Below are 15,355 nucleotides of genomic sequence, written 5' to 3'. Positions count from 1 at the left end.
CATATCAATCCAAAAAGCACATCCTATTGGTCCTTCGGTCCAAACCACGATTTCGCCACAGTCATGGAGGTGAAATCCATGCTCAACTATGCCTGGGAGTGAAGATCTCTCCATTGTTGCAAAAGTGTTGAAATCAATGAAGGATAGCAAGGAGCTTATGCATTGGATCCAAGGACCTCACACAAATGATTGTTGAGCCCTCTTCCTTCAAAGCACTATTAGTGTAGTTACTTTTCATGGAGGTAGAAGATAACAATAATACTTGTCTTGCCCCTTCCTGAAAGGAGGGATCACCTCATCAAGCCTATGTGAGAGGAGAACCTGCCTCTTATGAGGTGCAAGGCAGCATAAGATCCGTTGTGCCTTGGATGTCATCAAACGTTCCAAAGCCTACTCACGTATGAGGTGGATTCTTATCTCTTGGCATTCAACATCGAACCATGAGTTCTAAGGGCATATTTTTAGTTGGGGGGGTGAAGCAACCCCTACAAGTTAGTCACCACTAACCTAGGGCTCTAGGACCTCCTCTTTCTCTGTGCTAGCTTGTAAGCACGGTCAAATGTCAGTATACAAAACAGGGACACATATGGTGTATCACCGCCCAACCGTAGATCCCTCAAGATCACCCCCAAGCTAGAGATGAGGCAATCTCTTTGACCATAGTCCATCCTAGGTAAGACTATGCATCCCATACCATGCATCCCATTTGTGCACAAATGTCATTATAGGGAGATGCAATCCTGGACGATCTCTCAACCTAGCTAGGTATTCTTGGAAGGCCCCACTCCCATACCATGCATCCCATTTGCACACAAATGTCGTTAGGGAGATGCAAGCCTGGACAAGCTCTCAACCTAGCTAGGTATTCTTATAAGGCCATGTAGGGTATCTTAGGGGTCTTAAGTCTAAGACGTCCCTTAATGTACCAAAGGTAGCACGTATCCTAACTGTCTTGTGGTCAGAACACATGAGCATAGGTTGACTTCACCTCTTGTAACACTAGCCTTGCTATGTCCATATGTGGACATGAATTCTCAAAATTGGGTTGCTCCCACTCCGCCATCTCCTCCTTTCGGCAACCCCTTCCACCTCGCTCCCCCTCGCCGCCTCCTCCCTCGACCTCCTCCGCTACCTCTCCGCCCCCCCCTTCCCGTCTCCCCTCGCCTACCCTCCCCACCTCTCCTGCCTCATCTCCCCACACTGCCCCCCCCGCCTCCCCTCTCTGCTTCCCCGCTCCCCCTCCTCCTCCCCTCTTCGTTGCTCCTCCCCGCCTCCCCCGCTGCCCCCTCCCGCCTCCTTCTGCCGCCTCTACCACCTACCGCCCCCACCTCCTCCCCCCTCTGCCTTCTCCGCCTCCTTCTCTCCTCCCCCCCCGCCGGCTTCCTTCTCCCGCCTCCTCTTCGCCTCTTGCCCTCGCCTTCTCTCCCTCCTTGCCTTCTCGTCGCCCCCCCTCCTCCTTCGCCTTCCGTCCTCCCTGCCTTCCTCTTTCCTCTTCTGTCCTTACCGCCCCTCACTCCGCCTCGTCTCTGTCTCCCCCTTTGATGCTTTTTTCCTTTCTCTTCTTCGTCTCTTCAGCGGGAGCATTTGTGCTTGTTAAGGCGAAAGAAAACCTTGGTGGTGACCCTTGGTGTGGGCCAGAGGGGCTCTATGGCAGCACCCTCAAATCCCACGGCCGTTAAGGTTCTTCTTTCCCCAGCTGACAAGCAACAGGTACAGCAGGCAGTTCAGTCCCTCCTAGACAAGGCGCTTGTTGGCAGAATTGTGAGCCTCACGCCTACACAGAGACAGGTGCGAGAGTGGATCCAGGCGAGCTCGACATTAGAGGGCGACCACATCCAGGAGGTCACCATCCATGGACGAGGCGTTTTTCTCATCCAGCTGAGCTCCCCTGTAGGTTAGGTCAAGTTAGGGGTTAATTAAGCATTCTTGTTACTACCTTCAAAGGTAAGATCAATGTGATTTAATGTAGATTTTGAAGTTGTAAATTAAATCACTTCTTAAGCATCTGATTTTTGTTAGCATTTAAACAAAATATTGGCTTTGGAATTATGTTGATCAAGCATTTGAATGGAAAGTTACAAATTTTAGAGCAAAGTAGGCCCATTATGTATTATGTACCATTAAGTCATGGGGCATAGGTTTCCCCTTGATGAGAAGCCTTCACAGGGTCTAGCAGAGACTGGCAGGGGGTCTCATTCGTGCTTCGCCTAGATGCAGAGAGGAGTTTGAGCGTCAGTCCCTTATGTGGCACCTAGAGATCAGAGATCACGAGGGGCGTATGCTCGGACAGCGGACTCACATTGGTTGGGCACATGGGGACAGTGGTCCGACTGGGTCTTTCGGCCGTTGGAGTAGATTATCCATGGAGGTAGAGGTGAGGCTTGATGCTCTAACACATCTGCAAGGGGAAAGGCGGTGGAGGAGCGAGATTGACTTAGCCATTCCTGAGTCCTAGTGGGAAGGACTTTGCGTATGGAGAGACAGCAGATCGTTGGGGCAATTTTCTCATACTAGTGTCCCCTTGAGGATGTTAATATAGGGAGGCAGCACACACCCCGGCTTCTTCCGTGTAGGACCTGGAGGCCTACTTTAGCTACTCACTGAGAGAGACCCTAAGATTGATGGGAGTCTTGATGGGATTCACTGGCAGAGGATCAGAGTGGTGGGACATTTAGGGAAGGAGTGGCACATTGACCCTCCCAATATCTCAGAGCAGGAAGCCCCTAGATGGCGCCTTTCGCTGTGGGAGGGTAGACCCCTGAGGGAGGTCCAGTGGGATCCGAGAGAGTGGTTCTAGCCTTCCAAGGACGGCCTAGCCGAGCAGATGGATGAGGTGTCCTTTTCCTACACCACACGGATTGGCAGGAGGCTTCAGATGGACTCGTCGAGGTGGACCCCTCAAGGAAGAAGCATTGAGTGACCCAGAGAGTGCCTCGGGATATTCGCTCCAGGTTTTGGACGCGGTTGTGGTTTAGTTTGCAGCCGAGGAAGATATCCTATTTCTTCTAGCTGGCCACCCACGGAGGCTTGCCCATCGGACTACGGTTGGAGCAAATGCGAGTGGAGGGGCAGTGCCATTGTTGCTTCAATGGTGTCTTGGAGACTGTCCCGCATTGCCTGTGGAGCTATCGTAGCACAGCGAGGATTTGGATTGGAGCCCCCAGGATCATGACACGTATGCAAAGTCTTCAGAAAGACTACACCTGGGGGATCGTGGCCTGGTTGACAGACGGAGGACACGCGTTTCAGATTGATGAGATCTCCCCAGCCTACCGGATACAAGGTCAGAGCATCCAGAGGATAGCACTCCATGAGGTAGTCCCTCCTGATAGCCTAGCTCCTCCTTCTCCTAGGGACGACAACATTTGGGAGGTGGTAGCCAGCATCACGCCGTGGAACATTTGGGCGGCTCATTGCAGTCTCATGATGGGTGAGCATCTGGTTCCACCCTCGGCTACCCTAGTCACCATCTGGCAGGGCATCATATACACACTACGATCCATCTAAGAGCATGGGACTCCAGGCTCCAGGGCGACTATCGAGAGGCATGCTTGTTTCTGCAAGGCTTTGCCTGCAGGAGTTTTCTACATCTTTACCCTGCGATTTGGGGCCTCTCCATTCTTGCCTTCCCATCATGACACGCATGCAGAGTATACACAGAGATTACACCTGGGGGATGGTGGCTTGGTTGATAGAGGGAGGACACATGTTTCAGATTGATGAGATCTCCCCAGCCTACCGGATACAGGGTCAAAGCATTGAAAGGATTGCACTCCATGAGGCAGTCCCCCCTGACACCCTAGCTCCTTCTCCTCCTTGGGAGGATAGTGTTTGGGAAGTGGTAGCCAGCATCACGGCTTGGAACATCTGGGTGGCTCGGTGCAGTCTTGTGATGGGAGAGCACCCGGTTCCACCCTCGGCTACCTTGGTTGCTATCTGGCAAGATATCATTTACACTCTACGGTCCACCTGGGAGCACGGGACTCCAGTCTCCAGGGCGACTATTGAAAGGCGTGCTCGTTTCTGCAAGGCTTGGCCTACAGGTGTTTTCTACATCTTCACTCCGCGAGGGATTCGCTGGCTGTATAGTTCCCCCACTTGGCTGTTAGCCCCAGCTCCAGAGATCCCCTACGCAGTGAGCAAGGCTTCTCTGGAATAGGCCAGTTTTTCTTTCAGCCTTTTTCGATTTTTTCATACTCAGCACCTTTGGGGCTGTGGTCTTATATGAAATCTTTCAAGCATTAATAGAAGGTATCTTTCGGGGGGGGGGGGAAAGGAATTCTCAAAATTGGCAATGAAGAGAATCAACACTTTCCCAAGTACTATCCTCATCCAAACTATCTTTCATCTAGCCTTTAGCTCTATGATTGGTCTCTGACGATCACCACCTGCACATGTATACTGTATCTCCCCCCTCTGCCCCACTTTTTTGTGCCCCCCCCTTCTTCTTCTTTGTATCATCTGGAGGTAGACACATATTTTTTTGTATCAGGACTAGACACACAGTCCTTCATAACCTCTTTTTTTGTAGAAACGGTTGGTTGGCCCGTTTTGAGACCACCACCGTTATGCTCATTGTATCAGTTATCTTTAGTCTCATAGACCTTCACGGTCTCCCGAAGACTTTAATAAACTTTCTTTCTTTCTTTCTTTCTAGAATAATCTTGTTCCCAAGTTGTCTATCCCTATAATCCAGAAAACATTTTGGTTCATGGAATACATAAGTGGATAGATCTTCGGGTCTTATGAGTTCATGCTCCGAGACCAAGCTACCTCCAGCACCCAATGCTTTTTTCAGTCTACTGACATGAAAGACTAGATGCACCCTAACTCTATCAAGTAATTGCAACTTCTAAGCCATGCCATTGATCTTTTGAAGGATCAAGTACAGACCACAATAGCGATGAGATACCTTGTACACAGGTCTTGTGCGCATTAGTTGAGAATCATTTGGGATCCTCAAGTAAACATGCTGACCTTTTGAGAGAACTCGAGGTGTCCGCTTCTAATTAGCATAAAAATATACTCTATCTTTAGCACTTTTTATGTGTTCCTGAAACATATCTTGTTGCTTTTGCAACAACTACTCAGCAACAGAGCTCACCTTGACATGCTGCAAGCCAACTACCCAAAGGGCTCTAGGTTGGAGTACATACATAATCACGAATGGACTGTTCTAAGGTTCTGAATGCTTAGCACTATTGTAAGCAAATTCAAGAAAAGGAAGGTAATCTTTCTGATTAGGCTGTCTTAGGGAGACATAAGCTCTCAACATGTCTTCCAAATTCTGATTGACCTGCATAGTCTATCCATCTAACTTTGAATGATCGGCCGAACTCATGCTGAGCTGAGTGTCCACGTTTTGTAACACAGCCTGCTAGAAATGCCTGGTAAACTTAGCAACTTTGTCACTAACTATTTCAGCTGGCAAGCCTTACAGCCTAAATAGCTTCTCAACAAATAAGTGAGAAAGTTGGGTGGCTGTCATAGTCTCTCTTGTGGGTATGAACCGAGCCAATTTGTTGAGTTGGTCAACAATTACCCAACTGCACCATGCCCATGGAGGGTTCATGGTAATTCTGCCACAAAATCCATGGAAATGCTTTGCCATTTGTTCTCAGGTATTTCCAAAGGATGCAACAATCCACCTCATCTCAAATGCTCAACTTTATCGACTTGGCATTGTTAATAGTTTCAAGCATACATTTTGACATCAACCTTAAGCTCAGGCCAAAACAAGATTCTTTTGAATATGTCCAAAGTTATTTGTACCCCCGAATGACTAGCACTGGGATTGTCATGACATTCAAAAAAAATACAATGCCTCATATCTCTCACCCTGAGTACATGACCTTACCCTTTTGAAAGAGCAGACCATTCCAAATAGAATACTCTGCTAGTTTATTACCAAGAGGGGCATTTCCAGCTTGTACTTCATCCCAGACACATTGGAAGAATTCATCCTTAGGATAAAAGCCCGTGAGAGAGTCATATAGGTCTACACGGATCTCTATGAAGCAAAGTTGATTCACGCTACTGATTTTTCTTAAGGCATCAGCTACCTTGTTGGTAGAACCCTTTTCATAATGCATCTCAAAGTCAAAGTCTTGCATCAACTCCAAACCACGGGGCTTTCTTGCCCCTTTGTCTTAGAAGGGTCGCAAAGATATTTCAGAGAAGAGCTTTCAATGTAGACCACAAAAGTAGAGCCTTATAAATAATATCTCCACTTTTATAATGTGTAAAGAATAACATACAACTCCTTTTCATGCGTTGACCACTTATACTATGGCTCAATTAGCTTTTTACTCTCAAAAGTTACATGTCCATTATCCTAGAACAAGGCTGCTCCAATAGCATAGTCACCGCATCCATTTCAACCACGAATGGTTTTTGTAACAGCATGTTTTAATTGCTTACAACACGCATCAAGCTCCACTGTCCACATAATGGGTCGGTACTTATTACATTTATCCTTCTCCGCTCCTTTAGACAAGTCTGGCAGGGGTAATGCTATCTTAGCATAGTCCCGTATGTGAGTCTAGAAGAAGATCACAAATCCTAGAAAGGATTAGACCACAGCAACTCACATACCTTCCTGACTATCATAGCTAATAGGGACACCATTTATAAAAATGTCCTAGGTATGTGAGTTCCTGTTTAAGAACTCACATTTCCTTGTCTTATGTGAGTTCTTGACATGTCCTAGGTATATGAGTTCCTATTTCAAGAACTCACATTTGCTTTCCTCAATGGGCCACAAGAGGTTTGGAGGCTACACTGCCCCAACCATGCTCCTTCTTCACTCTTTTGGATCTCATAGAGTGAGGCCAGTCTCCTCAGTTACAACAAAACACGTGCATGCTACATAACAATCATTCTCTTTATATATTTTCTCTTGCATAATCTGAATCTCCCAGATGATGAACATAAGCATGACATTCCTTAGACCAATCTTTAGCCTTCAATATATTGGTACAAGAATAGGTCTAAAAGTCACTATGGGAGTGGTTGCCAAAGAAAATCCAACAACACATTGGCATTTACATATCCACATTGAAATATCCTTCATCAACCAATGAAAGAGAATCTCATTTCATGGTTATCGACATGAAAAATGCCATCCAAGATTGTTCTATTGTCTCACAATAAGTATAGTCGTACTTATGTATGGGGGAAGATAAAGTTTTACTTCCATTGTTAGAAATTATGTTCTCAGCAATGTCACAAATAGATCATATCACTTGTCTTTAACTTTATAGTTCTAAATTAGCACGTGCATGTTGAAAGGCTAACTATACTTCATACTACTACAATGCATAGAAAGAACCTTGGCTTGTTTGGTATTATTGAAAGACCATAGTGGTAGGGAGAGAAGCAAGCTAACACTAGGAATGGAAAGGAAAGATAACAAGCACATTGAAATGAAATGGAAAGAAAATGAAAGCAATGGACAAGTACTCACATGATACCAAAGAGCTTGATGTTGACTGATATGATAGACAATAGACAAGTACAACACTATATAGTGTGCCACTAGACTCTAGAAAGTCACAATGTCTATGGGATATCTCCCAATATGACATGTGGCATGTCTAGGACTCACTAGACTATACAACCACTCCTAGACCACCTAGAACACTCATTTTAGACTCACTCTAGCTTCATATTCCAACAGCCCCTCATGAAGGCAAGGTGAGAGACTACTGGAATGAAACTAAGAACAGAACATGACAGTGACAGTCATCAAACTGTGCATCCTATGTAACTCAGGGGCTAAAGTCTGAGCGTGTTCAGAGGTTGATCCAAGCACTCTCATGGCTTGAGACTCAACATGGCTACATGACCGGCTCATAGGTCTAGAAATACACCAACATCCTGAAACTCGGCCAAGCTTGATAACGAGACCTATCAAAACCAATACATATGGCTCCCACAATAGATTCCCCCTTGGCTTTATAACAGGACATGTTAGGAAGCCACATATAAAAATAGAAAAACCAATACATCTTTTTAGGAGGACTATCCAAGGCAGAGGACCTTTACATTCAATGAAAACCAAACACTCAATACATATCATTTTAGGGAGACTGCCTAGGGCAGAGGATCCCAAGATACATCAAGCAATAGTAATACAAAAATAGATCTCTTATGATAAGAGAGGTCCTCCAAGTAGCCACTGCACATGTGTGCACATCCTTGCAAGTCGATGACGATGTCGATGAAGCGCTAGGTAGAAATGCCCCAAAATATGTGTCAATGAAGTCCATGGAGTAGCTACATGAAGCACTTACAGGATGAATCTCAAAATGCCAGAAGGAGAGTCACCAATGTCGAAGTAGAAGCCTCAGGTACCACGACCAATCGGGAAGTCAATCAACGCGAAGTAACACAAGCACCGATCGAATAAGCAATGTTGAAGAAGTCAGTTGTTGATGTAGAGTGGTTTACATCAAGCTCGATGTAATGCACTAATTAGAGAGATCACTGTAGTGGAGTGTGTTGGAGTGGTATCGGAGAACTCACATCTAGCTCAGAAAGTCCTCACCAAAGTTTGGAGTAGTCACGTGAAGGAGTCACTGCAATGTAATGTCAAGAGCTCACATCAAGTGATGGGCAGCAGCTCCAAGAGAATGTCGGGCAGAAGGAGCAAATGGCGGGCTGAAACAGAGGTCAACGATGAAAAGGATGGACAGCTCCACGTTGAGCTGGTTGCATCATGCTTGGGCTGTCAAATCATTGAGCTCCAAAACAAAATTCATGCGCTTAGGCTGTCAAATCATTGAGCTCCAAAACAAAATTCACGTGCAGAAACAAATTTCGTCACTTCTTGCAAAGGCTGTAACTTTTCACAAAAAACTCGGATTGCAATGATGTAAAAACGAAATTTGTAGTACTCAAGGTCCTCTACAACCTTGCTGAAGACACAAAGTCGTGATTCTGCTTCTAGATCCGGATAGGAGCGTCACATCATCCGCAGGTCACAGAAAGATGCAACTGAAAGAAGGAGAAGAGAGTTCAAGGAAGATGTAGCTGAAGGAAGGCAGATCATGGCGTGGAGAAGAGAGCTCAAGGAAGGAGAGAAGAGGACAGCCTTCCAAGGAGGAGGAGATAGAGTAGCTTCATTGGCCTCCCTCACCTTAACCTCTTGGAAAGGAAAAGGAAAAGAGAGAGCAGGGCTAGGAACATGGCTCTGATACCACATGAAAGATCATAGTGGTAGGGAGAGAAGCAAGCTAACACTAGGAATGGAAAGGAAAGATAACAAGCATAATGGAAATGAAATGGAAAGAAAATGAAAGCAATGGACAAGTACTCACATGATACCAAAGAGCTTGATGTTGACTAATATGATAGACAATAGACAAGTATAACACTATATAGTGTGCCACTAGACTTAAGAAAGTCACAATGTCTATGGGATATCTTCCAATATGACACGTGGCATGTCTAGGACTCACTAGACTATAAAATCACTCCTAGACCACCTAGAACCCTCATTTTAGACTCACTCTGGCTTCATATTCCAACAATTATGCCAATCCTTACCAATCTTAAAACTTAGTGTGTCCTAATTTTCTTCTTTTACCATCTCCTCACAAACAAAGAGCTAAATTAACAGATGATTCAAAAGGTAAATAAGCATACTTTCCATCGCTATAGCATTGCCATCTTTGCCAATCCTTACCAATCTTAAAACTTATGTGTGTCCTAATTTTCTTCTTTACCATCTCCTCACAGACAAAGAGCTAAATTAACAGATGATTCAAAAGGTAAATAAGCATACTTTCCATCGCTGTAGCATTGCCATCTTCACCCACTGCCCTCTTCTCTCCCGACACAAGACAGCTTGTGCACGACATTTCACATTCATTTCATAGAAAACATGCCAACCTGCAATATAGACCATGGTTTGTTTTCAATGCATCATCAATGGTTATACCGAATGATAAAACATCTAATTTATGTAAGACAAGATGAAATTTATATTGCGTAAAAAGGATCTATGTACGAAGACATCCCTCTCTCTCTCTCTCTCTCTCTCTCTCTCTCTCCCTCTCTCTCACTCTCACACACACACACTTTTTTTTTTGTGAAACTAAAAACATTATATTATGAAACATCCATTTTACAACAGGGCAGTGCTAGAGAAAAGAGCCAATTTCCTATCTATCAAAAACAGTAAAAGAAAAGCTGAATACAAGAAACATCCAAATCTTCCTCATGCAAGGCATCAAATAAGGACTGCCGCAATGAGGCCCGGAAGAACTCATAAGTTTGCTGAAGAGATGAATTCAGAAATGCATGATTTCGCTGAAGCCAGAGGGTCCATGAAGCCTAGTATTCTGATCCAATGAAAGAAAGAGAATACTGTGACAAAGAAGCTGATAACCTGCCAAACATCCAGAAAACTTCGAGAACGTGTGTGCTGGAAATCTGAGAGAGAAAAAATAGGAGATCTTGTCCAGAAGTTCTCTGGAATTTGAACAAAACCACAATAAGTGCTGAATACTCTCAAGAGTATGATGACATCTTGGATAAAGAGGAGAGGCAATCCGCCTTTGAGCCAATTTCACTCCCACTAAAAAAATACCAACAATACATCTCCAGAAAAAGAGTCTCTGTTTTAATGGCATTTTCAACTTCCATATCAATTTCAATTTTCCTTTCCACCAAGTTAAAGACTTATTCAAATGCCAAAGAGCATCCGCATGATGAGCAATCCATGGAGGAGGTAAAATCAATCAATAAGCCTGTATGGAAGTCAATAGATGCAAAGGCTGAGAGGATAATCCTGGACTTAGAGACTGAAGTTGCCAATCTTTAAGCCTGTCTCTTACTTCCAAAGATGGAATCGGAACAAAAGGGAGTAAGAGATCTGCAATAACTTTCCATATGGGTCTATGATGCATCCCAAGATTGTATTGTTAACATGCTACCGGAAAAAGAGAATATTTCCCTGAGTATCTACCACATCATCAATAAACCGGATGCCCAACTTCATGAGATTTCAAGCTTTGATTGGTTGTTGTACAGCAAGAGGAGAGTAAAAAACAGCACTCCAGTGAAGGCTTTCCAGTCGAAGAGATGAAGCTATAGAAGCATGATGGGGAGACCATTTAATGCGAGAAAGCACCTGCTTCCAATCCTGAATCAAGGCAGTAGAAAATGGACAACCAGGTATTTTACCTTGAAACTTGCCAAGTACTACTTCCCATGGATCAACTAGCCAATGCCCATAAGCATTTGTGCGCATTTGGCCACACAAAATCACCAACATAATAGACCATGGTTGCTCTTGCTGAGAAAATACCCTTAGCATAGTGATCTTTCTTGCCAACACATGAAATTTGATATTGAGAATATTCAAACCTCCATGCATTCTTGGAGAGCAAAGCAAGTCCATTTTGAGCAACCTCAAAGCTTTTTTATGAAGCTTAGTTTTCCAAAAAATCTCCATGGCTTGAGACATAAAAGAAGAGAGATCTCGAGATGACCAATGTAATAAAGACAGGTAAAACTAGATATAAGCTAAGGCTACAAATGTGCGTGCAAATCCCAAATTAATACTAGCTGCAAATGCAAAGTACGACCGGCTGCTCTGAAATGCAGTGCAATTCCAAACTGAAAATGAAATGTACCTAGAAAAAGAACTGCAAGTCCCAAAAGTGCAACTGGTTGCAAATGTGCCTTTAAATCCCAAACTTATATTGGCTGCAAATGCAAAGTACGACGTACCTAAGAAAAGAACTGCAAGTCTCAAAAGTGCAATTGGCTACAAATGTGCGTGCAAATCCCAAACTAATACTAGCTGCAAATGCAAAGTACGACTGGCTACTCTAAAATGCAGTGCAATTCCAAACTGAAATGCAAAATCCGAATCTGAAAATGTACCTGGAAAAAGAACTGCAAGTCCCAAAAGTGCAACTGGTTGCAAATGTGCCTGCAAATCCCAAATTAATACTGGCTGCAAATGCAAAGTACAATTGGCTGCTCTAAAATGCCACTGACTGCGCAATGCAATCACTGCAAAATGGCATCAACCAATCACTGCACTCTGTTGCAATCTGAAGTGCAATCCCAAATTCAAAATGCACAATCCAAATCTGAAATAGCAAAGTACGCCTGCTATTTCAGATCACTGCAAAAATGGCATCAACCAATCACTGCACTCTGCTGCAATCTGAAGTGCAATCCCAAACTGAAAATGCAAAGTACAACTGGCTGCTCTGAAATGCCACTGATTGCGCAATGCAATCACTGCAAAAATGGCATCAACCTATCATTGCACTCTGCTGCAATCTGAAGTGCAATCCCAAACTGAAAATGCAAAGAACGACTGGCTGCTCTGAAATGCCACTGACTGCGCAATGCAATCACTATAAAAATGGCATCAACCAATCACTGCACTCTGCTGCGTTCTGAAGTGCAATCGCAAACTAAAAATGCACAATCCAAATCTGAAATAGCGCACCCACGAGTGCTATTTCAGATCACTGCAAAAATGGCATCAACCAATCACTGCAAAAATGGCATCAACCAATCATTGCACTCTGCTTCAATCTGAAGTGCAATCCCAAACTGAAAATGCAAAGTACGACCGGCTGCTCTAAAATGCCACTGACTGCGCAATGCAATCATTGCAAAAATGGCATCAACCAATCACTGCACTCTGCTGCAATCCGAAGTGCAATCCCAAACTGAAAATGCACAATCCAAATCTGAAATAGCGCACCCATGAGTGCTCAAATGCATCCAGCACCTGAAATAGCACACCCACGAGTGCTCAAGTACGACTGGCTGCTCTGAAATGCCACTGACTGCGCAATGCAATGACTACAAAAATAGCATCAACCAATCACTGCACTCTACTGCAATCTAAAGTGCAATCCCAAACTGAAAATGCACAATCCAAATCTGAAATAGCACACCCATGAGTGCTCAAATGCATCCAACGGCGCACCCACGAGTGCTCAATGCTATCACTACAAAAATAGCATCAACCAATCACTGCACTCTGCTACAATCTGAAGTGCAATCCCAAACTGAAAATGCACAATCCAAATCTAAAGTGCAATCGCAAACTGAAAATGCACAACCCACGAGTGCTCAAATGCATCCAACGGCGCACCTAGGAGTGCTCAATGCTATCACTGCAAAAATAGCATCAACCAATCACTGCACTCTGCTGGAATCTGAAGTGCAATCCCAAACTGAAAATGCACATCCAACGATGCACCCACGAGTGCTCAATGCTATCACTGCAAAAATAGCATCAACCAATCACTGCACTCTGCTGCAATTTGAAGTGCAATCCCAAACTGAAAATACACAATCCAAATCTGAAGTGCAATCCCAAACTGAAAATGCACAACCCACGAGTGCTCAAATGCATCCAACGGTGCACCCATGAGTGCTCAATGCTATCATTGCAAAAATAGCATCAACCAATCACTGCACTCTGCTGCAATCTGAAGTGCAATCCCAAACTGAAAATGCACCATCCAAATTTGAAATAGCGCACCCACGAGTGCTCAAATGCATCCAACGGAGCTCAAAGGCATCCACAACTATAAAGTAACTACAAATGCACCCAACAATGCAAAGTATCTACAAATGCACCTGAGAGTGCAAGAGTATGGGCTGCAAAAACAGTCCCAAAGCGAAATACACAGCTCAAAACACTTACTGAAAGCGCACCTTGGCCGGAACCACCTACAAAACAGTCCACTAACTATGTGGGCAAGTTGGAGATGACAAAGGAGCTGAAGTGAGCTGCTCGAGTTGAATGAAGCTGTCGAGAGTACTTCTGAATACAATACATGTGTAGGGAAGAGCTTGGAGAAGTATGGAGATGCCTGGAGCTGTTGGAGCACACCTTAGAGAGGCTTTCGACAAGTCGTACAGACTCCCAGCACTATTGCGCAACTGTATAAACAGATTGTCGCGGTCCTTCCAAAGGGTCCATAGAGCCCAATAATGGACCCAAAATCAATACCTTGCCTGACATGATGAAACCCAAACAGCCAAAAATGTTTTCCAAAAGAAGCACTAGGGAAACGAGCCTGAAGCTGTTGTTGTAGCAGAAGAGTCGAATCACCAAAGACCGATTGTTGTGGCGGTCCTTCCAAAGGGTCCATAGGGCCCAATAACGAACCCAATGAAAAATAAAATAAAAACCTTGCCTGACATGATGAAACCTAAACAACCAAAAATGTTTTCCAAATGAAGCACTAGGGAAATGAGCCTGAAGCCATTGTTGTAGCAGAAGCAAGAAATCCAGTGACTCAGGGCAATGCAAAAAAAAAAAAGGCATAGATTCCCTCAAGGACAAGCATAATCTACAAGTGGCAGGTGCAATGTGATGATGAGCTAAGACCGGTCCAAAAGGAAGAACCCCAATCAAAGCTTGCCATAAGAATAATTTTTGCGGAAGTGTTGTACTCAAAGTTTATGGCGACCCACCAAGAGTCACACCTGGGTCACGTCATGGTCACCTCAGCAACATGCCAAGTTGTTAGACCTTGGTCATACCTAGTCGCAGCGTGTTCACATATGTTCACATCTTGGTCACATGGAACAGACTTGGACATGACTTGACATGGACATGACTTGGACATGACTTGACCTGGACATGACTTGGGTATGACGGAAGCAATACATGACCGAAGAGTGCCAAACCTCAACCTCGACTCACCATGGTCAAAGTCAATCAGAGGGAAGTACTGGCGCAATGGTACATGGGATACACCTGTTGGTGCACATGGGAAACAGTCCAACAATTAAGAGGCATAGGTGGTGCACCAACCCTCTCAACCAACTAGTGTCAGGATCGCATGGAATAGACAGGAGAACACATGGAGCACGGGATTCACTGACCCAGAACAGACTAGAGTGTTGCGGAAGCCATCAAGGACAGAGCGGCCCACAAACGGCTGAATGGCTAAGGATGGCTAAGGGTGCAAGAAGACATCCAATAGGAAGAAGGAGAGGAGATTGGTAGCGGGGGGTGGAGCAGAGGAGGAGAAGGTGAAGAGGGGGAAAGGGGAAAGGCGAGGGGGACATTCTGGAGGGACGAGAGGCGTGAGTTAAGGAGTGAGAGGCTAGAGTCAAGAGCTCGCCTCATGTGTATCTTCTGGGGTGTATCAGTCATCTTGCTTTCTAATGAGTTATGCTACTCCCCATCTCTGATCGCTACTCTAAAATCTCTTTCTGTTGTGTTCTCCTCCCCTCCTCTCCCTTCACCTGGTACAACGGATGTTGTGTTCTCCTCCCCTCCTCTCCCTTCACCTGGTACAACGGACTTGTTTCATGTGGTTGAAGTTCTTTGCCGTTCATGTCGAGGGTTGGCTTT

The 15,355-nt window shown here is 44.7% G+C and overlaps 1 protein-coding gene across 1 annotated transcript in view; it reads right to left on the bottom strand.

The window, feature by feature from the left end:
• Window positions 1-15,355, bottom strand: part of LOC147897368 (uncharacterized) — a 167,154-nt gene that overhangs the window by 94,670 nt on the left and 57,129 nt on the right. Inside the window, exon 13 of the mRNA XM_087380859.1 lies at window positions 9,788-9,894. Coding sequence (XP_087236985.1) covers window positions 9,788-9,894 — 107 coding nt within the window. The remainder of the gene's footprint in view (window positions 1-9,787; window positions 9,895-15,355) is intronic.

This window comes from Dipteris shenzhenensis, chromosome 10, assembly GCF_047967505.1.
Source record: "Dipteris shenzhenensis isolate YYH24624 ecotype China chromosome 10, Dip_SZ_1.0, whole genome shotgun sequence".
Classification (NCBI taxonomy): domain Eukaryota; kingdom Viridiplantae; phylum Streptophyta; class Polypodiopsida; order Gleicheniales; family Dipteridaceae; genus Dipteris; species Dipteris shenzhenensis.
The sequence above is the reverse complement of the archived record's forward strand: the minus strand, read 5'-3'. Positions and strand labels throughout refer to the sequence as shown.